The sequence below is a fragment of the Littorina saxatilis genome, linkage group LG4, assembly GCF_037325665.1.
Source record: "Littorina saxatilis isolate snail1 linkage group LG4, US_GU_Lsax_2.0, whole genome shotgun sequence".
Taxonomy (NCBI): Eukaryota; Metazoa; Mollusca; class Gastropoda; order Littorinimorpha; family Littorinidae; genus Littorina; species Littorina saxatilis.
Genome location: NC_090248.1, coordinates 51,825,410 through 51,848,758, shown reverse-complemented (window position 1 = coordinate 51,848,758; position 23,349 = coordinate 51,825,410). Strand labels below are relative to the sequence as shown.

Sequence of the window (23,349 nt, the reverse complement as noted above, 5' to 3'; positions counted from 1 at the left end):
AACGGGGAGACAAATACCGGTAGTCTCCGGGAAAACCTCGTAGCGAACAGATCGACTACAGGCTTTTCGACCTGAACCCACAATCTCTGAAGTGCATGGTGGGTGATCGTCCACTCCGTGTGCAACACACTGGACGAACGGCTGAGAGCATCGGCTAGAACATTGAGCCGACCTGGTAAGAACTTCGCCGACAGAGTGATCCGATGTTGAGCACACCACCGCAGAATCTGACAAGTTCTGACTGAGAGTGTTTGCGACCGTGAACCGCCCTGCTTGTTCACATAAGCCGCTACCGTGGTGTTGTCGGTATGTAGCCGAACATGCTTTCCGACAACGGCAGGGAAGAAGCTCCGAAGCCCCAAAAAGGCTGCCTCCAACTCCAACACATTTATGTGAGACTGGGCTTGACTCTCGGGCCAAGTCCCCGAGGCCGTGAGCTGTGCAAGATGAGCACCCCAGCCTAACTGAGACGCATCTGTGAACATGTCGACCTCCGGAGGAGGAAGCACAATCGGAACTCCCAGAAACAAGTCTGCTTGCAACCACTGATTTGTGGTCTGTCGAATCCAGCTGTGTATCTGAACAGAGACATCCCAGCCCTGGTAAGCCGGATTCCACTCCGAGCTGAGTGCAGCCTGAAACGGCCTTTTGCAAACTCTCCCCAGCGGAATGAGAGTGGCCATAGATTCCATCTGTCCTAGGGCCGACGCCAAGACCCTGGCCTTGGTCTGTTTCTGTGACCTGAGAGACCTGAGAAGGTCTTGGAGCTTGTTGACTCTTCTCAGGGAGGGACGGACTGACCATGCCACCGTATCGAAGGTCATCCCTAGGTACGTGAAGTTTTGAGACGGTATCAGCTCTGATTTGCTCTGGTTGATTTGAAAACCTAGATCGTTTGCCTGATCCAACACTGCCTGCGTGTGAAGACTGCAAGACTGCTGGCTCTGATTGAGGACGAGCCAATCGTCTAAATATGCACGCAGACGAATGCCTTTTTGCCTGACCAGGGAACAAAGTTGTCGTGTCACCATTGTGAAGACCCAAGGGGCCAGAGACAAGCCGAAGGGGAGAGCCCTGAACTGATAGATCTCTGTTGCCCACCGAAATCTGAGCCACTTTCGATCTGACGGATGCATGAGTATATGAAAATACGCATCCGTCAGATCTATTGATGTTGCCCAATCCCCTGGTCTGAGTGCCTCCACAACGGAAAAGGGAGTCTCCATGGTAAACCGAATCTCCCGGAGGAATTTGTTCAATGGGGACAGGTCTAAGACTGGACGCCAACCTCCCGAACTCTTTGGGACTACGAATATCCTCCCGTAAAAACCCGGGGAGTTGTGGTCTGAAACAACTTCCACTGCTTCCTTTTGAAGAAGAGCAGCGATTTCCGACTGAATTGTGGCCTTTGCCTCTGGTTTTGCCGGAAACTTGAACGCAGGAGGTGTTCTGGTAAGAGGCGCTTTCTCCTCTTTCCAGAGCAGCCTGAACCCCGAACGTACTATCCCCACAATCCACTGACTGTTTACATGCTGTAACCAGTAGTGAAGGGCCCGGGAGGGGCCGCCCGCCACCAAAAGGGTGGGGGCTGTGGGGATGAGTAGCTCGGGGCCTCGTCATTGGGGGTTAGGTTTTCGACCCGACCCCCTAGCATTGCCGAAAGACGGCTTCTTCTTGGGGTAAGGAGCGCCCCTGCCTCTACCCCTAAAAGAGGACTGTGAATGCTGAGAGCCGCGTCCCCGATTAGCAGAAGAGAAAGACGCTTTAGGTGGACCCTGCTGTTTGGCCTGAGGCTTAGCGAGACCATGTTGGGCAAGCTTTGCGATCGCCAAGTCCCTAGCGTTTTGTGTTTGTTTGTCAAGCGCGTCAAGTGAAGGTTGACCGAGCAAAGACCCCTCTGTGAAAGGAGAGACCTTGAGCAAGTCCAAAGTAGACTTGTCTTGAATTCTAGAGCCAGACAAGAAAGCGTCCCTGCGCGTGAAAACCGCATGTGCGTACAACCGTGCCGCGACTGACATTTGTTCGGCTGAAACCTTAGCCAAAGAGGCCAGGAGTATGGGAACGTCTTTCACGCTAGCGTCGTTTCGAAATTCGAAAGGATCCAACGACACCGCGATCGACCGAGAAAGAGATCTAAGAAGTGTCTCTGAAAGAGACGCAAGTTCCAACGAGTATCTTCCCGTCTCCTCCAAACCAATCAATGCACCTTCAGAGTAAGTGCAAGGTTTGTCAAAACGATAGACATCCTCTCTGAGGTTCGCCAACTCCGGAGTGACCGGAAGCGGTGCACTCGGCAAAGCGTAAGTCTCAATAAGGCTGTGGTGACGACGGGAGAGAGTAAACTTGCGTGCATGAAACGAAGTGCTCGCCTTCCGTAACTGGCCTGAGGCAAGCCATGGCTGAGCAGCATCAGGCGCCTGACCGTGTGCAGTCAGTAAAGGCACAGTATCCACAGGCAAGCTATTCTCAGAACCCGAAGTTCTAGCCAGCACCTTGGAAAGTTCGTAAGCAACAGAAGGAGACTCGCTAAAACGATATCCCTGAACTTCCGTTAAGGCAGGGCGGAAATCACCCACCGCTGAGGGTGGTGGTGCCGCAAAGCTCGTCGTAGCTGTCACCCCTTCAGCGAAGTACTTGGCAGACACCTGAGCTGCAGTAACCATAGCTGGTTTAAGTTTGAGTGACAACTTGACATCGACTTCCTCCTCAGAAAGTGAGTGAGAATCATCGAACTCCGAATCTGCTGTGGCTGGACCGTGAAAGTCACTGTGACTAGCTGCGTCACTAAAACGATCCACCACAGGCGAGGCTGATTGCAAAACGGAAGGACCGTGCAAAGCCTGCCCGAAAGCAGCATCCTGCCCAGAGGGAGGAAGTTGAGACTTGTTTACATTCACCGGAGACATACCAGTCTGCCTGTGAGTAAAACTGTCTCGTTGTCCGGTGTCGACCCCCCGTGAGTTCCGCTTGCTAAGAGCGATAGCCTCTGGGAAAGTCGAACTTTCACCCCCCGGCCGTGGCGGGGGGGCTACTAGTTCCGGCCCAACTTGTTGTCCGGTGTCGACCCCCCGAGTTCCGCTTGCTAAGAGCGATAGCCTCCGGGGAGTCGTACTTTCACCCCCCGGCCGTGGCGGGGGGGTTACTAGTTCCGGCCTAACATGAACACTTTCACCAGAGAACCTGGCTACCGGTGAACTTGACAAACCTGAAGAGCGTGAAACCGCCCCTTGAACGAAGTAATCACCCAGCTCTGCGTGCACGTCGGCCGACGTGATAGTGCATGAAGGCGGAACCTTAGCGTAAGCCAGCGAAGCCACTCCGCCCACTCCCGCTGGGAGCGAGTGCAACTCCTTACGAGTAGCATGCAAATCGGCTGCAAACTGCTGTTGTTGTGCAAACATGTTATTCATATTGACAGAAAACTTCTCAAAAAGGGAGGAAAAATCATCTTTCGCACGAGTCTTGTCTTTACCACTACGTCTCTTCTTGGCTGAAGGAGCCTTACTTTTAGCTTCTTTCAGTACAGGCATGACTGGGCTATCGGGGTCCGAAATATTAACGAACATGGTAGTTTGCGAAACTGGATCATGAACCGAGACGGTAGTGCTTTTGCCTGTCTCTTTATGTGTGACCTTACTAGGCGAACACTCAGCAGCCATTTGCCTAGTCTGAGGCTTCTTTCTCTCTTTGTCAGCCATTGCTGACGAAAACAAACAGTCTAAGAAACGTAAACACGAAACAGACTGCAAAACGGAGAAAGACACAAACAAACAGGAGCCGAACAAATTAGAAAGAGCTCACCCAATCTTGCTTAGGCAGGGACCTGTAGAACGGGGTGAAAAAACTGCTTGAAAAACAGTAGTAGGCTGAAAGCCTGTAGCGTAGCTGTGAAAACACGTCCGAGCTGATCGGAGGCTGAAGTAGGAGTGACGTTCTAACATGGCGCCGGGTGGGTCTCGCGTGATAGGTCGCGAGAGCGGTATGACCTTGACTCTTGTTAACTTGGTTTGGGTCAAGGCCGTTCTTTTTTAAGGGGTTGCTTCCCCTTTAGGGGTGAAGCGTAGTTCAGTGTCCAAGCTATTAATCTGAAGTTAATGCTAAATGTGAGTCGGGTTAAGATATGTAATTTAATTGCAGGATTTACAGACTTTCCTCAGTGACCTTACCAGCAGGCAGGAGGTCGTAGTGCGTGCCGACGATGATGACGGGGCAGCCGGGGGCACGGGCGTGGATGTTGGCTAGCCAGGGCTTCAGCTTGTCCACTTCTTCTGTTCCCAGGCTGATGTCGTACACCACCTTGACAAGGGGAAAGGAAAACTGTTATGGGCAAAGAATAATGAAACGTAAGCCCAACCCAAAATGCAAGCAAACACACACATGCGGAAACAGACTATCCCTCACACCACATAGTATCTGTCTGACCGCCTGTCTCTCTCCCCCCCCCCCCTACCAGCCCATGTGACACTCCCCCCAACTCCACCTCTGCCCCCCCCCCCCCCCCCCTTCGACCACCCTCTCCAGTGTCTTTAAGCTTTTAAAGGTAACTCAACAACGTCCAAGATAAACCAATCTCCTCACGATACATGGAGATATTTTATGGTCAAATCTTTGCTGCTTACATGTTTCTAAATTCACTACACTGTACCTTGGGTACATGTTTCTAAATTCACTACACTATACCTTGGGTACATGTACATGGGTGGGACTGAAAAATTTCATGAATTCTGAACCGAACAAACAAAAAAAGAACAAAACAAGTCGCGTAAGGTGAAATTACTACATTTAGTCAAGCTGTCGAACTCACGGGATGAAACTGAACGCACTGTATTTATTCACTAAGACAGTACAGCTTCGTCAATCAAAACTTGACTAAATGTAAACAAGTCGCGTAAGGCGAAATTACTACATTTAGTCAAGCTGTGGAACTCACAGAATGAAACTAAACGCACTGCATTTTTTCACAATGACCGTAGTCCGCCGCTAGTGCAAAAGGCAGTGAAAGTGACGAGCCTGTTCAGCGCGGTAGCGGTTGCGCTGTGCTGCATAGCACGCTTTTCTGTACCTCTCTTCGTTTTAACTTTCTGAGCGTGTTTTTAATCCAAACATATCATATCTATATGTTTTTGGAATCAGGAACCGACAAGGAATAAGATGAAATTGTTTTTAAAACGATTTCAGAAATTTAATTTTAATCATAATTTTTATATTTTTAATTTTCAGAGCTTGTTTTTAATCCGAATATAACATATTTATATGTTTTTGGAATCAGAACATGATGAAGAATAAAATAAAAGTAATTTTGGATCGTTTAAAAAAAATTTTAATTACAATTTTCAGATTTTTAATGACCAAAGTCATCAATTACTTTTTAAGCCTCCATGTTGAAATGCAATACCGAAGTCTGGCCTTCGTCGAAGATTGCTTGGCCAAAATTTCAATCAATTTGATTGAAAAATGAAGGTGTGACAGTGCCGCCTCAATTATACAACAAGAAGGGCAAAGCCCATACGACTCACATGCTTGACCTTGACATGACCTTGACCTTCAGGGTCAAGGTCAAATAACTAAACCTAGCAATGACATCATACACTAAGAACTGCTTTACACATTTTTCCTACCAAAATACATGTGACCTTGACCCAAGGTCGAGGTCATCCAAGGTCATGCAACACAAAGCTGTTAATTCAAGACATAGGAAGTACAATGGTGCTTATTGGCTCTTTCTACCATGAGATATGGTCACTTTTAGTGGTTCACTACCTTATTTTGGTCACATTTCATAAGGGTCAAAGTGACCTTGACCTTGATCATATGTGACCAAATGTGTCTCATGATGAAAGCATAACATGTGCCCCACATAATTTTTAAGTTTGAAACAGTTATCTTCCATAGTTCAGGGTCAAGGTCACTTCAAAATATGTATACAATCCAACTTTGAAGAGCTCCTGTGACCTTGACCTTGAAGCAAGGTAAACCAAACTGAAATCAAACGATGGGGCTTACTTTGCCCTATATATCATATATAGGTGAGGTATTCAATCTCAAAAACTTCAGAGAAAATGGGAAAAATGTGAAAAATAGCTGTTTTTTAGACAACATTTATGGCCCCTGCGACCTTGACCTTGAAGCAAGGTCAAGATGCTATGTATGTCTTTTGGGGCCTTGTCATCATACACCATCTTGCCAAATTTGCTACTGATAGACTGAATAGTGTCCAAGAAATATCCAACGTTAAAGTTTTCCGGACCGGCCGGCCGGACGGCCGGACGGACGAACGGACGACTCGGGTGAGTACATAGACTCACTTTTGCTTCGCATGTGAGTCAAAAAGCCGGATATGACGTCATAAAAAACATTTATCGAAAAAATGAAAAAAACGTCTGGGGATTTCATACCCAGGAACTCTCATGTAAAATTTCATAAAGATCGGTCCACTAGTTTAGTCTGAATCGCTCTATACACACACACGACACAAAACTTGATTAAATGTAAAAAGAAGAAAAGAAGGCCATAATGGAATCCGGATTTCCGGCATATACCGGAAGAATCCCACCCATGCATGTATATCAGTGTGTGAGCGAAATGAAAGCTCTCACCAGATACAAGGTTCTGTTGGAGAGGAAGCATTGGTGGGTACTGTAGAAGTCTTCCTGGCCTGCAAAATCCCAGGTACTCAGTGTGTAGGTCACAGACTTGTTCCGCTCAAACCTGTAACCATGTCATAATAATAATCATAATAATAATTGTCAGTAAGTACTGGTGTCATATGACTGATGTGAAACATTTGATTGGCTAATGGCAATGCGCTTAAAACTGTTAGTGCACTCTTGGAGTGCGCTAACTACCAAGAGTGCGCTAACTTTTCCACAGAGTGTATTCTTCCGCCCTTTGCCTAAGCGAGACTGTACTCTCATCCTCAGAATTAATTAATGACATGTAGCTTATATTCTCCACAATACCAAATGACCATAAATTTCCTGCAGCCCAATTAAAGCAGAAGTGGGTTTTTTCTGACAGATTGCATGTGCCTGTGCCACAGTAAAGCAACTGATCTAAAAATAGAAGCCGCTGTGTCTCATCTCATTTTCGCATTGCATAGATTCTTCTCATATGCCGTGTTAGTGGCATGTAGCTTAGTATCCACCTTACCAAATGATAAGTTATACAAAATAGACAGGTGGTTTCTATAGAAAGGTGAATTATACAGAAAGAAATCATCAAGAGGATCCTTTGGTCTTTTCTTTCTTTCTTTGGTGTTTAAGGTCGTTTTCAACCACGAAGGTTATATCGCGACGAGGAAAGGGGGGATATGGGATAGAACCACCTGTCAATTGTCAGTTTCTTGTTCACAAAAGCACTAATCAAAAATTTGCTCCAGGGGCTTGCAACGTAGTACAATACATTACCTTACTGGGAGAATGCAAGTTTCCAGTACAAAGGACTTAACATTTCTTACATACTGCTTGACTAAAATCTTTACAAACATTGACTATATTCTATACAAGAAACACTTAACAAGGGTAAAAGGAGAAACAGAATCCGTTAGTCGCCTCTTACGACATGCTGGGAAGCATCGGGTAAATTCTTCCCCCTAACCCGCGGGGGGGGATCCTTTGGTGTAATCATGGGGCAGGCAGTCGTTAGCCAGAGGTGGTCAGGTTTGACTGTATATTCTAAGAAAGGATTTCCGCATCAGATGCACACAACAGTTTCATAAACACTATAACTAAGAGATGGCCGAACGTACTTCCACTCATCGACAATGACGCCCACAGTAACTGGCGGTGCTGGTGTGTTGCGCACTTTCTTCTTCAGGGTCTGAAGCAGGCTGGTCTTCCCTCGTCCGCCATAGCCAACCACCATCAGTTTCATCCGGTAGTATCGCTGTGCCTGAACACACAGACATGATGTCATGATTTTATTGTTATTCAAAGAAAAGTGATCCACATGAATGCATCATATCAGTCAATCCATCAATCTGCCTTATTTATGCAGCACACATGAAGACACACACACACAATCATGCATGCACACACACTCACACACACACACACACACACACACACACACACACACACACACACACACACACACACACCCACACACACACACACACACACACACACACACACACACACACACTCATGCACGCACACACACACACACACACACACACACACACACACACACACACACACCCACACACACACACACACACACTCTCACACACACACACACACACACAGGGCTTAGCTAAACACCAAAAAAAAAGTGAAAAACCTGAAAGGCCTGGGTCCACGGCGGCGCCCCCCCAGGAAGCTGAGGGCTTTTTTTTTATTATCTTGTAGGGACAAAGAAAAGGGTTTAACTTTAAGAAACCGGATTTTCTGGTTTTAAAAGTTTATAAAAACTAGATTTCCAGAGAGAACCGGAAAGGTGTTAGCCCTGCACATGCACGCACACACACACAAATGCACGCGCACACATGCATGCGCACACACACGCATACAAACACCGTACCTTCTTCAACCTGTTGTGCAGGTAAATCCTGAGGTCCTGCACACGTCCCCTGGTCATCTTGACGTCCAGGTCCAGGTTCAGTCCGTCAAGCGGCATCTGTCACACACACATTCAAACACTCACATGTGGGAACACAGCCAGCAAACATCCTGATCCATGATTAGTCTATCAAAGAGCATCTGTGGCACACATTTTAAACTCAGATATGGGATTACACACACACACACACATACACACACACACACACACACACACTCTCTCTCTCTCCTCTCCTCTCTCTCTCTCTCTCTCTCTCTTTCACGCTCACACACAGGCAGACACACTGACTAAGGTACACAGATACAGACATAGACACATACGCACACATTCACAGGCATTTACATTACTAAGACAGACACAGAAACAGAGAGACAAACAGAAAAACTGAGAGAGACAAACACATGAGACACACAATTGCAGAGTGCCCAAGACCAACCTCCCAGAGCCTTATGCATGTGCCCAGTTCATCAGGCAGGGAAGAGAGCTGCTTGTTGTGACTGACGTCCAGAGACTGCAGTGACACCAGGAACCCTATCTCTTTGGGCAACTGAAATTCAATGAAAAAACAAAACAAAGCTAGAAACCCATGAAAAGTTGCATCATTTGTGTGTGTGTGTGTGTGTGTGTGTGTGTGTGTGTGTGTGTGTGTGTGTGTGTGTGTGTGTGGTGAGGTGTGGTGTGTGTGTGTGTGTGTGTGTGTGTGTGTGTGTGTGTGTTACTTGCTAAAATCAACCAAGGTAAGGGTTAAGCAAATTGTACAATGGCCATACCTGCAGACCTTGATAGAACTCTCAAAGATTGAACAAGTTTGATTCCCATTGTCAAAACATTTACACAAGGAGTAGCCACAAGCCAAATTCAGTCAGTCACTTGACAAACAATAAACCAGTCACTCCGTCAGTAACACCTAGTCAGTAACAACAGAATGCTTTGCAAATGCCATTCAATACTTTGTCACTCGATCACTCCAGTCCATGAAAGGACAGTCACCAATAAGCAACTTTGTACAATGCAAACAGCACATACCTCCGCAATTTTGTTCCTGGCAGCATGTAGTTTTTCCAGTTTGCTCCATGCTCTAGCGCCCTCCAGATTCAGCTGTGAAAAATATGAACATTTTACATCACAGCAGTAAAAATCTCAAGATTTTATAGGACACTGTGAACAGACAACTCGAACATCCCTGTAAGAGTGGTTCATTTCTTACGAGGTCCATGATTCCAAAAATCGTCAGCCAAACCATGATGCCCCTGTGACCACAAACACAGAGGCAAACTGCCCAAGAATAAGTATCACACCACAATAAGGCAACTGTGACATCACTGAAAGTAGGTTCTCTTCTTGCAAAATCTGCACAGTGTGACAGCAGAGTCCATTTTTTTTTTTTTAAAGACACACAAAAACCCAAGCCAGAACAACAAAACGGACCACAAACTCAGTTCCATAAGATTCCTCAGTTGTCGGTCAGAGAAGCATGACTCTTCCTGTTTATGTTACTCTGAACAATATCCACATTTCTTCTTGATCACTCCACTTCATCATGAAAGTTCAGCTTGAATCTAGTCACTCATGTAAAACCAGGTCAGTGCAATTATCACACAAACAGCTAGGCTGATAAGGCTCCATGTACAGTGAAGTAACACTGTAAACAATCATGCACACATGGCTTTAAACAAAAATATCAGGCATATCAGAGCAGATCAGCTGGTTGCAGATCTCATGGTCTTTCTTCAGTCATATCTGATATGTGACCCTCCACCACGAAATGAGTCGCATGTCACCTCGCGCGGTTTTGCGCTAGGCTTAATATAAGTCCGGGGAGTGTCTGGTAACAGTGTGAGGGTCACCTTAGTCACAGGCTTATAACTCAAACAGTTTTCGCTCTTTTCTAAAACGGTTTTCACCACCGGATAGAGCATAACAAACTCTTCAGGAAACTGTAAAAATATGAAAATCATGCAAAGGTGACATGCGACTCATTCCGTGGTGGAGGGTCACATAGGGTGAAAAGTATGTTATCAAAATTACTTCAGTGGAACCCTCTTTTAAGACCTGAGAAAAATCTGAGAAATCAGGTCTTAACAACAAGAGCATCTTAAAATGAAGGTAAAATTACAGAGGTTATAGACAAAAAGTCTGAGAAATCAAGTCTTAAAAACAAGTGCATCTTAAAATGAAGGTAAAATTACAGAGGCAGGGGTGCCACTCTGAAATTGTGAAAAACCTGAAAGCTGGGGTCCAGGGGCCTGTGAGGAAGACAGATCAAAAGAGAAAATTCCTACCTAAAAAAAAAAATTTAAAAAAAAGGTCAGACCTACAAAACGAAAAAAAATAAAAAATAAAAAAATCTCTATGTTGTTTTGATGCTCTGCAAGTTGGGCATGCTCCCTTAGTGTCTTCTTCCCGCTGGTGCCATACTTGAAGGACTTGATACAGTAAGTGCAGTATGCAACACCGCGACTGTCGATCTTTTTCACCCAAGTGCCAAAAGCTGTGTCGTTCAAGTCCTTCTCTTGAAGCCACTCCCATTGCCATTTATTCCTCACTCCTTTCTACACCTCCTCCAGTCTCACGGCGTCTTCTTTACGGTTCGAAAGGTACGACATTGTTCCGATTTTCTCGCTTCACCGATCGCCTGTTGCTTTCCTTTGTGTTGATCAAAATAGGCAGGAAGTAGCCGTGAAAGCGCGTGCTAACCTGCGGTACTAAAAACGTGGATCGGGCAGGGGACGTAACCGAGTGCGAAAGAAAAGTCGGATTGGAAGTTGAACGCGATCTGTTAAAAAAAAAAATTGTTGCTTTTCGAATGTTCAATGTCCGGCGAAATGGATTTTTAAAAACCGGCATTCCGGACCGTAACACCCCTGCAGAGGTTATAGATAAAAAGTCTGAGAAAACAGTGTCTTAAAGGGGAGGGAGTCTTCAATTGGAGGAGGGCTCTTAAAGGGGGGCTCCACTGTACCCCCTCAACAGACTTTGCTGTGTGTTCATAAAATGCAATCATTACCTTGATATCTCATAATCATGTTAGGTCATAAATCATTAGGCGAAAAATAATGTAAGCAGAAACAACTTGGATTCTTTATCACTGGTGTGACAAAACCCTGTATAGATTCCTTACTTAGACAGGAACAGGCGGACATAGATCCAGACACCCTCTCTGCGCCTCACACACACACACACACACACACACACACACACACACACACACACACACACACACACACACACACACACACACACACACTCTGTCTCACACAAACATGCACATAAAAAAACCTCATGCGCAATTAAAGTTGTCCACACACACGTACGCACACACACGCATACACACACACACAGTCACTTACACTCAACAATACACAAGAAAGCAACTTAATATCAAACGAAACAAATTCTCGTCATCTCTGCTTACTTTGGTGATTTTGTTGAGGGAGACGACTAACTCTTTCAAGATTTGTGTTTTCCACTGCAAAGGTGGGGGTAGACCTTCAAGATGGTTCCCAGCAAGGTCCAGGACTCGTAGGCTGCAAACACAAACATGACACAGGCAGATAATGACTTTGTGTGTCATATTTTTGTATTCTGTGCTCTGAAACACCACGAACTTCCTGCTCTGTTTTGATGCATAAGAGACTTAGTCCTTTTTTTTTTTTTTTTTTTTTTTTTTTTTTTTAATATCTTTTTTTTTTTTTTTTTTTTTTCTTTTTCTCTTTTTTGAACCTCAGTTACAATATGACTCGCTACGAGTATGATACTGTGAGCGAAGCTGAACAGTTTAAACGTAAACAGAATGGGTTATAAATAATAATAATATCATTCTTTCGTTTAACATGGACAATCTTCGAAAATGTACAATATTTTCAATCAATTATAATTTAGCTATAATTCTCTCCGTCAACTGGCATTTGCACACTTTCTCTCTTAGACTTAGTCCTGAATACCTTTCGCTGACTCTTGTGCTCTGAACTCTTTGATCATCTTGACATTTTCTTGCTCCTTTCCACACTTGGCTTCCTATAACCATTGCTATGAAACAGTAAAGCTGTGTGTGCATGAGTGTGTGCATGTGTGTGTGCATGAGTGTGTGCATGTGTGTGTGCATGAGTGTGTGCATGAGTGTGTGCATGTGTGTGTGCATGAGTGTGTGCATGTGTGTGTGCATGTGTGTGTGCATGAGTGTGTGCATGAGTGTGTGCATGAGTGTGTGCATGTGTGTGTGCATGAGTGTGTGCATGTGTGTGTGCATGTGTGTGTGCATGAGTGTGTGCATGTGTGTGTGCATGAGTGTGTGCATGTGTGTGTGCATGTGTGTGTGCATGTGTGTGTGCATGTGTGTGTGCATGAGTGTGTGCATGAGTGTGTGCATGAGTGTGTGCATGTGTGTGTGCATGTGTGTGCGCATGTGTGTGTGCATATGTGTGTGCATGTGTGTGTGCATGTGTGTGTTCATGTGTGTGTGCATGTGTGTGTGCATGTGTGTGTGCATGAGTGTGTGCATGTGTGTGTGCATGAGTGTGTGCATGTGTGTGTGCATGTGTGTGTGCATGTGTGTGTGTGTGTGTGTGCATGTGTGTGCATGTGTGTGTGCATGTGTGTGTGCATGTGTGTGTGCATGAGTGTGTGCATGAGTGTGTGCATGTGTGTGTGCATGTGTGTGTGCATGTGTGTGTGCATGAGTGTGTGCATGAGTGTGTGCATGAGTGTGTGCATGTGTGTGTGCATGTGTGTGTGCATGTGTGTGTGCATGAGTGTGTGCATGAGTGTGTGCATGTGTGTGTGCATGAGTGTGTGCATGAGTGTGTGCATGAGTGTGTGCATGTGTGTGTGCATGTGTGTGTGCATGTGTGTGTGCATGAGTGTGTGCATGAGTGTGTGCATGTGTGTGTGCATGTGTGTGTGCATGTGTGTGTGCATGAGTGTGTGCATGAGTGTGTGCATGTGTGTGTGCATGTGTGTGTGCATGAGTGTGTGCATGAGTGTGTGCATGTGTGTGTGCATGAGTGTGTGCATGTGTGTGTGCATGAGTGTGTGCATGAGTGTGTGCATGTGTGTGTGCATGCGCAAGTCTGTGTGTATCTGTCTGTCTGTGTTTATTTCTGCCTCTGTGAGTGTGTGTGCATGTGTACATGAATGTGTATGTGTGCATGTGAGCGTGCGTGCATTCATACGTGTCCTTCACTGTGTCTATTCTAGCACTTACTTTGGCAGCTCCAGGATGAACTTGGGCACAAAGAAGGGTTCCTTCTCTGTGATGTTGTTGTTGCTCAGTCTCAGTGTGGCCAGCCTCAGCAGACCCGCAGCCACCGCCGCACTGGGCAGAGTGTCTGAAAACAAAAGAGAAAATTGACACAATCATCATTCAATTGATTTTGTCATGCATACTGTGGAATCTGTCCATTTTAAACTTGTTCACAGTGACATTTTGCTAACAGTTAACAAAGTTTTCTTCTTTCTTCTTCTTCTTCTTCTGCGTTCGTGGGCTGAAACTCCCACGTACACTCGTGTTGTTTTTTTGCACGAGTGGAATTTTACGTGTATGACCGTTTTTTACCCCGCCATTTAGGCAGCCATACGCCGTTTTCGGAGGAAGCATGCTGGGTATTTTCGTGCTTCTATAACCCACCGAACTCTGACATGGATTACAGGATCTTTTTCGTGCGCACTTGGTCTTGTGCTTGCGTGTACACACGGGGGTGTTCAGACACCGAGGAGAGTCTGCACACAAGTTGACTCTGAGCGCCGAACGTGGGGACGAACTCACGCTGACAGCGGCCAACTGGATACAAATCCAGCGCGCTACCGACTGAGCTACATCCCCGCCCCAAAGGTTTTCTTCCAAAACATTCAAAATGTGTACAGTGGAACCCCCCTTTTAAGACCCCCCAATTCAAGAATCCTTCCCTTTTGAAACCCTGTGTTCGCAGACTTTTTGTTTATAACCTCTATAATTTTACCCCCATTTTAAGACTCTGCCCTTTTTAAGACCTGATTTCCCAGGTCTTTGGAGGTCTTAAAAGGGGGGTTCCACTGTATTCTACTGTGAACTTGCCTGCACTAACATTTTTAGTGACAGTGAACACAAATTTCTTTCCAAACATTCAAAATTTGTCATTCTCATTTAGAAGTCCTGGTTTAGCATACCGTTAGGATCGTTGCTCGCTGCCCACAAGTCTATACTTAGCTGGACCATGTTGGGAACTTTCTATGGAGAAGTAAAGATGACCTTCCTTTCTTTCTTCAGCTTACTGCAGTGTGTATGACAAGTTTATTGCAAACAGCCTGAATTCACTGACCGAGCTAGTTGTTGGCAGCATATAGCGTCTCCAGTTTGTAAGAAAAGTTTATTGCAAACAGCCTCAATTCACTTACCTAGCTGGTTGTTGGCAGCATATAGCGTCTCCAGTTTGTAAGACAAGTTTATTGCAAACAGCCTCAATTCACTTACCTAGCTGGTTGTTGGCAGCCTACAGCGTCTCCAGTTTGCTGCACTGCGTGAGGAAGTTCTCTGGCAGACAGTTTTATGGCTAAGTAAAGATGACCGTTCTTCTTTCTTTCAGCTTACTGGCTACTGCAGTTTGTATGACAAGTTTATCGCAAACAGCCTCAATTCACTCACCTAGCTGGTTGTTGGCAGCGTACAGCGTCTCCAGTTTACTGCACTGCGTGAGAAAGTTTTCTGGCAGGCAGTTGATGCAGTTGTGATTCAGGTTGAGGAAACGCAGGTCTGGCAACTGCAGAGGAGAGTCTGGCAACAGCTCTATCTGGTTGCTGCAAAATGCCAGGGTAGTAGTTTGTTTGTTTGTTTGCTTAACGCCCAGCCGACCACGAAGGGCCATATCAGGGCGATGCTGCTTTGACATATAACGTGCGCCACACACAAGACAGAAGTCACAGCACAGGCTTCATGTCTCACCCAGTCACATTATTCTGACACCGAACCAACCAGTCCTAGCACTAACCCCATAATGCCAGACGCCAGGCGGAGCAGCCACTAGATTGCCAATTTTAAAGTCTTAGGTATGACCCGGCCGGGGCTCGAACCCACGACCTCCCGATCACGGGGCGGACGCCTTACCACTAGGCCAACCGTGCCGGTCAGGGTAGTAAGTTACACAATGACAGAGTTGAATCACAAGCAGATTGACACTGATCTTCCCAGTACACCATTGTGGTTCTCAGTCTCTGAGGTCAAAAAGTCAGTTGGACCTTGATTATAAAATACCTATTGATCTAAATCCCCTGACTTTTACCGCTTGGTTGGAAAATTGGTCAGAATGACACCAGCTCCTACATGTTAAACTATCAGACGGTCAACCAACCATCAGATACAAAATCATGTATGCATCAATGACCGAAGACCGAGGCCTTGGAACAACACTGGTACGCTATTATTAACTTAACCAAAGTATACTTGTCACAAGAGGACACCTGCAATGTAGGGACACTTGCATGGTCCTAAGGCTGTCCTCTCATCGCAGGTAACAATACAGTGGTACCTCCCTGTCAAGACCTCCAGAACTCTGAGAAAATCAGGTCTTAAATTCCCCCCGCGGGTTAGGGAGAAGAATTTACCCGATGTTCCTCAGCATGTCGTAAGAGGCGACTAACGGATTCTGTTTCTCCTTTAACCCTTGTTAAGTGTTTCTTGTATAGAATAGAGTCAATTTTTGTAAAGATTTTAGTCAAGCAGTATGTAAGAAATGTTAAGTCCTTTGTACTGGAAACTTGCATTCTCCCAGTAAGGTCATATATTGTACTACGTTGCAAGCCCCTGGAGCAATTTTTTGATTAGTGCTTTTGTGAACAAGAAACAATTGACAAGTGGCTCTATCCCATCTCCCCCCTTTCCCCGTCGCGATATAACCTTCGTGGTTGAAAACGACGTTAAACACCAAATAAAGAAAGAAAGAAAATCAGGTCTTAAATAAGAGGGAATCTTAAAATAGAGGTACATTCACAAAGGTTATGAACAGAAAATCTGAAAAAGCAAGGTGGAAGTCTTAATTTGAGGGTTCTAAAAAGAGATACAGGGTTCGCAAACACAGCCGACTACACATCTCTCCAAAAATAAACCAGGCCAGGCAGGATGGGCCGTGACTCTAATAGCGGCCCAGGAGGGTTCTGTCTGCATTAAGTCAGTAGTCAAAGGGTGTTAAAAGAGGGATTCCACTGTACGCATCAAGATTTCATGACCTCGGCTACCACTGGATCCTGTTCTACATCTCCTGTCTTCTTTTCTATGCTGTACTTTTGTCAAATATCAGTCATCAACATCTTTTACTTCGTTCATGGGCTGAAACTCCCACGTACACACGTGTTTTTTGCACGAGTGGGTTTTTACGCGTATGACCATTTTTTACCCCGCCGTCTAGGCAGCCATATGCCACTTTCGTGTTTCTATAACCCACCGAACTCTGACATGGATTGCAGGATCTTTTCCGAGCGCACTTGGTCTTGTGCTTGCGTGGACACACGTAGGGGAAAAAGGCACTAGCAGGTCTGCACATAAGTTGACCTGGGAGATCGGAAAAATCTCCAACCTTAACCCACCAGGCGGCCGCGATTCGAACCCACGACCTTGTGATTGGGAGGCCGGCGTCTTATCCACTTGGCTATTGCGCCCGTCCAATTTGTCAAATATCATGGACATCAAACACTGCACGGACAGTGTCTACCCACCTTGCTAGGTTCAGTTTGTGCAGATTGGGCATGACAACGTCCAGTTTGTCAGGGAAGTCCACCAGTTTGTTCTCACTAGCTATCATTTCCTCCAGTTCTAGGCTCCCCTTCAGGTCACTCAGGTTTAGCACGCCGATCTGAAACATGTCAAAGTCAAAGGTTTATCAAATATTGCAATGGATTGATTGAGGTTGTTATGTCTACAGTCCAACCTGCCTTGGTAACCACCTCTTCATAACGACCACCTGCTTATAACAACCACCCCCCAACAAAAATTATGACCTTCTTTCCTGTATAATTCCCCTTTCAGTAGGGACAACCTTCTTCTTCTTCATCTTCGTTCATGGGCTTAGACTCCCACGTTCACTCATGTGGGTTTTTTTTAGCAAGAGTGGGTTTTTACGTGTATGACCGTTTTTACCCCGCCATTCAGGCAGCATACGCCGCTTTCGGGGAGGCATGCTGGGTATTTTCGTGTTTCTATAACCCACCGAACTCTGACATGGATTACAGGATCTTTTCCGTGCGCACTTGGTCTTGTGCTTGCGTGTACACACGAAGGGGGTTAAGTCACTAGCAGGTCTGCACATAAGTTGACCTGGGAGATCGGAAAAATCTCCACTCCTAACCCACCAGGCGGGCGGGGATGTAGCTCAGTCGGTAGCGCGCTGGATTTGTATCCAGTTGGCCGCTGTCAGCGTGAGTTCGTCCCCACGTTCGGAGAGAGATTTATTTCTCAGAGTCAACTTTGTGTGCAGACTCTCCTCGGTGTCCGAACACCCACGTGTGTACACGCAAGCACAAGACCAAGTGCGCACGAAAAAGATCCTGTAATCCATGTCAGAGTTCGGTGGGTTATAGAAACACGAAAATACCCAGCATGCTTCCTCCGAAAACGGCGTATGGCTGCCTAAATGGCGGGGTAAAAAACGGTCGTACATGTAAAATTCCACTCGTGCAAAAAAACACACAAGTGTACGTGGGAGTTTCAGCCCACGAACGCAGAAGAAGAAGAAGAATACACCCAAACAACACATAAATTGAAGGAAATTAAAGTATTCACAACCATTGCACAATAAGAAACTTATGCGCAATCACATTCAGACATCCACATAAATACACAAACACTTGTTGACTCACTAAGATAAATACAAGCACTCAAATAACACAAATACTCATGCACCACACCCACTACCACATGTGCACATACATGCACACCAGACATATCAGATGGTATCCGCAGTTGGTAAACATTCAAAACATTCTATTTGCTCTCGTTTCGGCTCAACTGCCAAACGTCTTCACTGTGGAGTAAAACTGATGCGAAAGACAACCAAAAACTTGTGAAAATTGCGGAAACTTTCATAACATTTCAAATCACCAAAAACTTTGCCGTCATTTGAACTGAATTTCAAAGCTGAACTATTTTAGCACGGTGACACCAAAGACTGCCCAAAACTTCTGAAAAAAAAGACAAAGACATTTGTATGGCTTTTTAGGGGCATTCCGCCCCCCCCCCCCCCCCCCAAATAATTCCAGCTATATTCCTGCACAGACACACACACACACACACACACACACACACACACACACACACACACACACACACACACACACACACACACACACACACACACACACATATTAACATCAACAAATACAGAATGCCACAATCCCAGACAAACCTTGTTGGTAGAGATGTCCAGACATTTGAGTTGGGAGGGATTCAGACTATCAAAAGGAAAAGCGCTCAGCTGGTTGCCGCTCACGTTCAGGTGGGTCAGTCCTGGCAGCAGCTGAAAAAATTGGTACAGCTTAAGTCAGCGCACACTGAGAAACACCAAACAACAAAATAAAACATTGACGGGCGCAGTGGCCAAGACGCCAGCCTCCCAAACAGAAGGTCATGGGTTTGAATCCCGACCGCGCCTGGTGGGTTAAGAGTGGAGATTTTTCCGATTTCCCAGGTGTGCAAACCTGCTAATGCCTTACCCCCCTTCGCGTGTTCACGCAAGCACAAGACCAAGTGCGCTCGGAAAAGATCCTGCAATCCATGTCAGAGGTTGGTGGGTTACAGAAACACGAAAATACCCAACACGCATCCCTCGAAAGTGGCGTACGGCTGCCTCAATGGCCGGGTAAAAACAGTCATACTCATAAAAGCCGTGGGAGTTTCATCCCATGAAGGAAGATGAAGAAGAAGAGACCAAGCAAAAACAACAACAGACAATGTCTGTCACCAAAGAACAAAACTTAATTATAAGTCGCACAACTCTGCCATAAAAGCTCCACACCCACTTTGAGAATAATCACGTGAAAGTGTGATTTGGAGGTGGGAATATTTTTCTGTTCACTTTTATTAGTAGTGAGGCAAATATCAACCACAGATGATGACGTCATATCCGGCTTTTTGTGAAAGTTAAGGCGGCACTGTCACGCCTTCATTTCTTAAGCAAATTGGTTGAAATTTTGGTCAAGTAATCTTCGACGAAGCTCGGACTTTGGTATTGCATTTCAGCTTGGAGGCTTAAAAAAGTTTGCTCATTAAAGTTGTCATCAATATCGATTTTTCGCAAACAGATTTAAAATTGATAGCATTGTATTCCACATCTTTTCCTGAATTCAAAAATATATAGATATGTCATGTTTACTCTAAGAATGTGCTCAGAATGAAAGAAAATAGGTTCAGTAAGTACTACGGACGCGTGCTTCGCGGCGGCGAGCGTGACCCGTCTCGGTCTTCGGTATGGTTTGCCGACACTATCTGAATGTAGTCTCGGCGATGATTGGTTTGTGGTGTTGATCTTGACTAAATGTTTTTATATCGCTTCACGCGACTTGTTCTTGTTGACATACGCTTCCTAACCAACAATATCCCTCCTGAAACCTCTCTCCCTCTCTCTCCCACAGCTCTGGGAGTGAGAGGGGAAGAGTTGGTGTGGGCACACGAGGGTGTGTGTGTGTTGGTGCATATGTGTGTGTGTGTGTGTGTGTGTGTGTGTGGGTGTGTGTGTGATAGAGAGGGAAAGAGAGAGTCTGTGTGTGTGCATGTGCGTGTGCTTGTGCAAGAGTGGTTGGTTCAGTGTGATTGTCGGTATATCTTTGTACATATTGTAACTCCCTTTGTCTAAAGGGCTTTGAAAGCTGATGACAATAAACCCTCAAAGCGTCAAAGCGTCAAAAGCGTCTCTCCCACAGCTTTTCTCCATAACATTCTCACCTTAAACATCTGCTCAGGAAGACAGTCCAGATTGTTGTTGCTGAGATCTAGTTTCTTCAGCGTCGAAAGGCGAAGGGCAAAGTCTGCACCGCCACTGATCAGGTGACCCAGGTTGGTGATCTGATTGGACGACACATCTATGGAGATGATGGGACTGACAGGAATGACTGCTGAGTTTCTCTTTGAGTCCTCGCTCAGGTCCAGATCTGTACCTGTACCTGTATAAAGTTCAAGAAGGCTTTGTAATTCACTGATGCAAAATGTGACCCTCCACCACGGAATGAGTTGCATGTCACCTTTGCATGATTTTTATATTTTTACATTTTCTTACTGTTTTTTATGCTCTATCCAGTGGTGAAAACCGTTATAGAAAAGAGCGAAAACTTTTCGAGTTATAAGCCTGTGACTAAGGTGATCCTCACACTGATACCTGACACCCACCGGACATACATTAGGCCTAGCGCACAACCCCACGAGGTGGCATCTGACTCATTCCGTGGTGGAGGGTCACACATGTCTGCAAAAGCTTGTGCACACTGAAGGGATTTTTTTTTTTACAAATGTTTGGTCATGATAGAAATGTTTGGAACACACACATGTGCTCACACAAATGCATTCATAAACTTGCATTTGGTTGCACACGTATATGCGCACACACACAAACACACACAGTCATAATCACAAAAACTTCACACAGACAGCAAATCTGAGTAATGCTCTCAAAAGCATCCTCGCAAAACCAACTCAACAGTGTTCTGAACTCTGAACTGCAAAGAGAATAAAAACCTATGTGCGGCTGATTGTACTAATTTTATATGACATTAATACAAAAGCACACAGACACAAGCACAGGCACATACTCGTGCACGCACACACATATTCATTGACACACAGCAAACACACACACACCCTTACACACACGCACACACACTCACACACACATATTCATTGACACACAGCAAACACACACACACCCATACACACACGCACACACACACTCACACACACATATTCATTGACACACAGCAAACACACACACACACACAGACACACACACAGACACACACACACACGCACACACATATTCATTGACACACAGCAAACACACACACACCCATACACACACACCCATACACACACGCACACACACACACTCACACACACATATTCATTGACACAGAGCAAACACACACACACCCATACACACACGCACACACACACACACACACTCACATATTCATTGACACACAGCAAACACACACACATGCACCCATACACACACGCACACGCACACACACACACACACATATTCATTGACACACAGCAAACACACACACCCATACACACACACACACACGCACACACATATTCATTGACACACAGCAAACACACACACACCCATACACACATGCACACGCACACACATATTCATTGACACACAGCAAACACACACACACCCATACACACACGCACACACACACACACACACACACATATTCATTGACACACAGCAAACACACACACACCCATTCACACATGCACACGCACACACACACACACACATATTCATTGACACCCATACACACACACACACCCATACACACACACACACCCATACACACACGCACACGCACACACATATTCATTGACACACAGCAAACACACACACACCCATACACACACGCACACACATATTCATTGACACACAGCAAACACACACACACCGATACACACACGCACATTCATTGACACACAGCAAACACACACACACCGATACACACACGCACACACACATTCATTGACACACAGCAAACACACACACACACACCCATACACACACGCACACACACATTCATTGACACACAGCAAACACACACACAAACACCCATACACACACGCACACACACATTCATTGACACACAGCAAACACACACACACCCATACACACACGAACACACACATTCATTGACACACAGCAAACACACACACACCCATACACACACGCACACACACATTCATTGACACACAGCAAACACACCCATACACACACACATATTCATTGACACACAGCAAACACACACACACCCATACACACACGCACACACACACACCCATACACACACGCACACGCACACACACACACACTCACACACACATACCTGACTCTGACATGCTTCCCATCAAACTGCTGGTTTCAATGTCTGACTGAAACAGAAAGCATGAGGTTTAAATACTCCATCGAACATTGTAGAACTTAATTTTGTTTCTGTCATTTTAATAATTAAGTGTGTCAATGGCCTCAGAATCTACAACTGCTGACAGTTTGCACCAAACCCCCAAAAGTTAAATGTTTAAGATGAGAGATTTTCTGCTTTAAACACAAAAAAAACATGCTCCAGAAAAACATTTCCACATATTCTGAGCTAACATACCTTGCTTTTCCAGATTTTCTGTTCATGACCTCTGTAAATTTGCCTCTATGTAATCTGTTTGCTGCCATTTAATATTTTGTATACAAAGTATTCCCTCTATTTACCCAAGGGCGGATCTGGGGGGGGGGGGGGGTTACACGGGTTACGTAACCCCCCCCCACCCCCCCAAAAAAGAGGTAATTTATTGGCTTAGGATGCACCAGATAGCTCTATTTTGCTTCTTTGGATAAAAAAAATTTCCGGGGGGGCATGCCCCCGGACCCCCCTAGAGGCTTAGGCGAAGGCGCCGTCAACTTGTATCTTCGCAGTCATTTTGTAACCCCCCCCTCCAAAGTGAATTGATCCGCCCTTGATTTACCTCAGTTAACTTCTTCTTCTTCAGCGTTCCAGAATGTTCTGGTGACGTGTGTGTGTGCTCGTTTGCCCATTTGGGTTCCCCACACTATACTCTGAGAA

The 23,349-nt window shown here is 45.5% G+C and overlaps 1 protein-coding gene across 5 annotated transcripts in view; it reads right to left on the bottom strand.

Moving 5' to 3' along the window:
* LOC138965040 (leucine-rich repeat serine/threonine-protein kinase 2-like) overlaps positions 1–23,349 on the bottom strand; it is a 135,432-nt gene that overhangs the window by 52,754 nt on the left and 59,329 nt on the right. For all 5 annotated transcript variants that reach the window (XR_011455273.1, XM_070337165.1, XM_070337166.1 and 2 more), the window contains exons 28-40: positions 22,621–22,666; positions 20,462–20,679; positions 18,927–19,037; positions 17,242–17,378; positions 15,179–15,330; positions 13,763–13,886; positions 11,975–12,086; positions 9,586–9,657; positions 8,996–9,106; positions 8,521–8,616; positions 7,748–7,890; positions 6,597–6,708; positions 4,167–4,296 (exon numbers count right to left, since the gene is read on the bottom strand). Coding sequence is in view for 4 of the 5 variants with exons in the window: in XM_070337165.1 (XP_070193266.1) it covers positions 4,167–4,296; positions 6,597–6,708; positions 7,748–7,890; positions 8,521–8,616; positions 8,996–9,106; positions 9,586–9,657; positions 11,975–12,086; positions 13,763–13,886; positions 15,179–15,330; positions 17,242–17,378; positions 18,927–19,037; positions 20,462–20,679; positions 22,621–22,666 (1,564 nt within the window). In the remaining variant the exon portion in view is untranslated. The remainder of the gene's footprint in view (positions 1–4,166; positions 4,297–6,596; positions 6,709–7,747; positions 7,891–8,520; positions 8,617–8,995; positions 9,107–9,585; positions 9,658–11,974; positions 12,087–13,762; positions 13,887–15,178; positions 15,331–17,241; positions 17,379–18,926; positions 19,038–20,461; positions 20,680–22,620; positions 22,667–23,349) is intronic.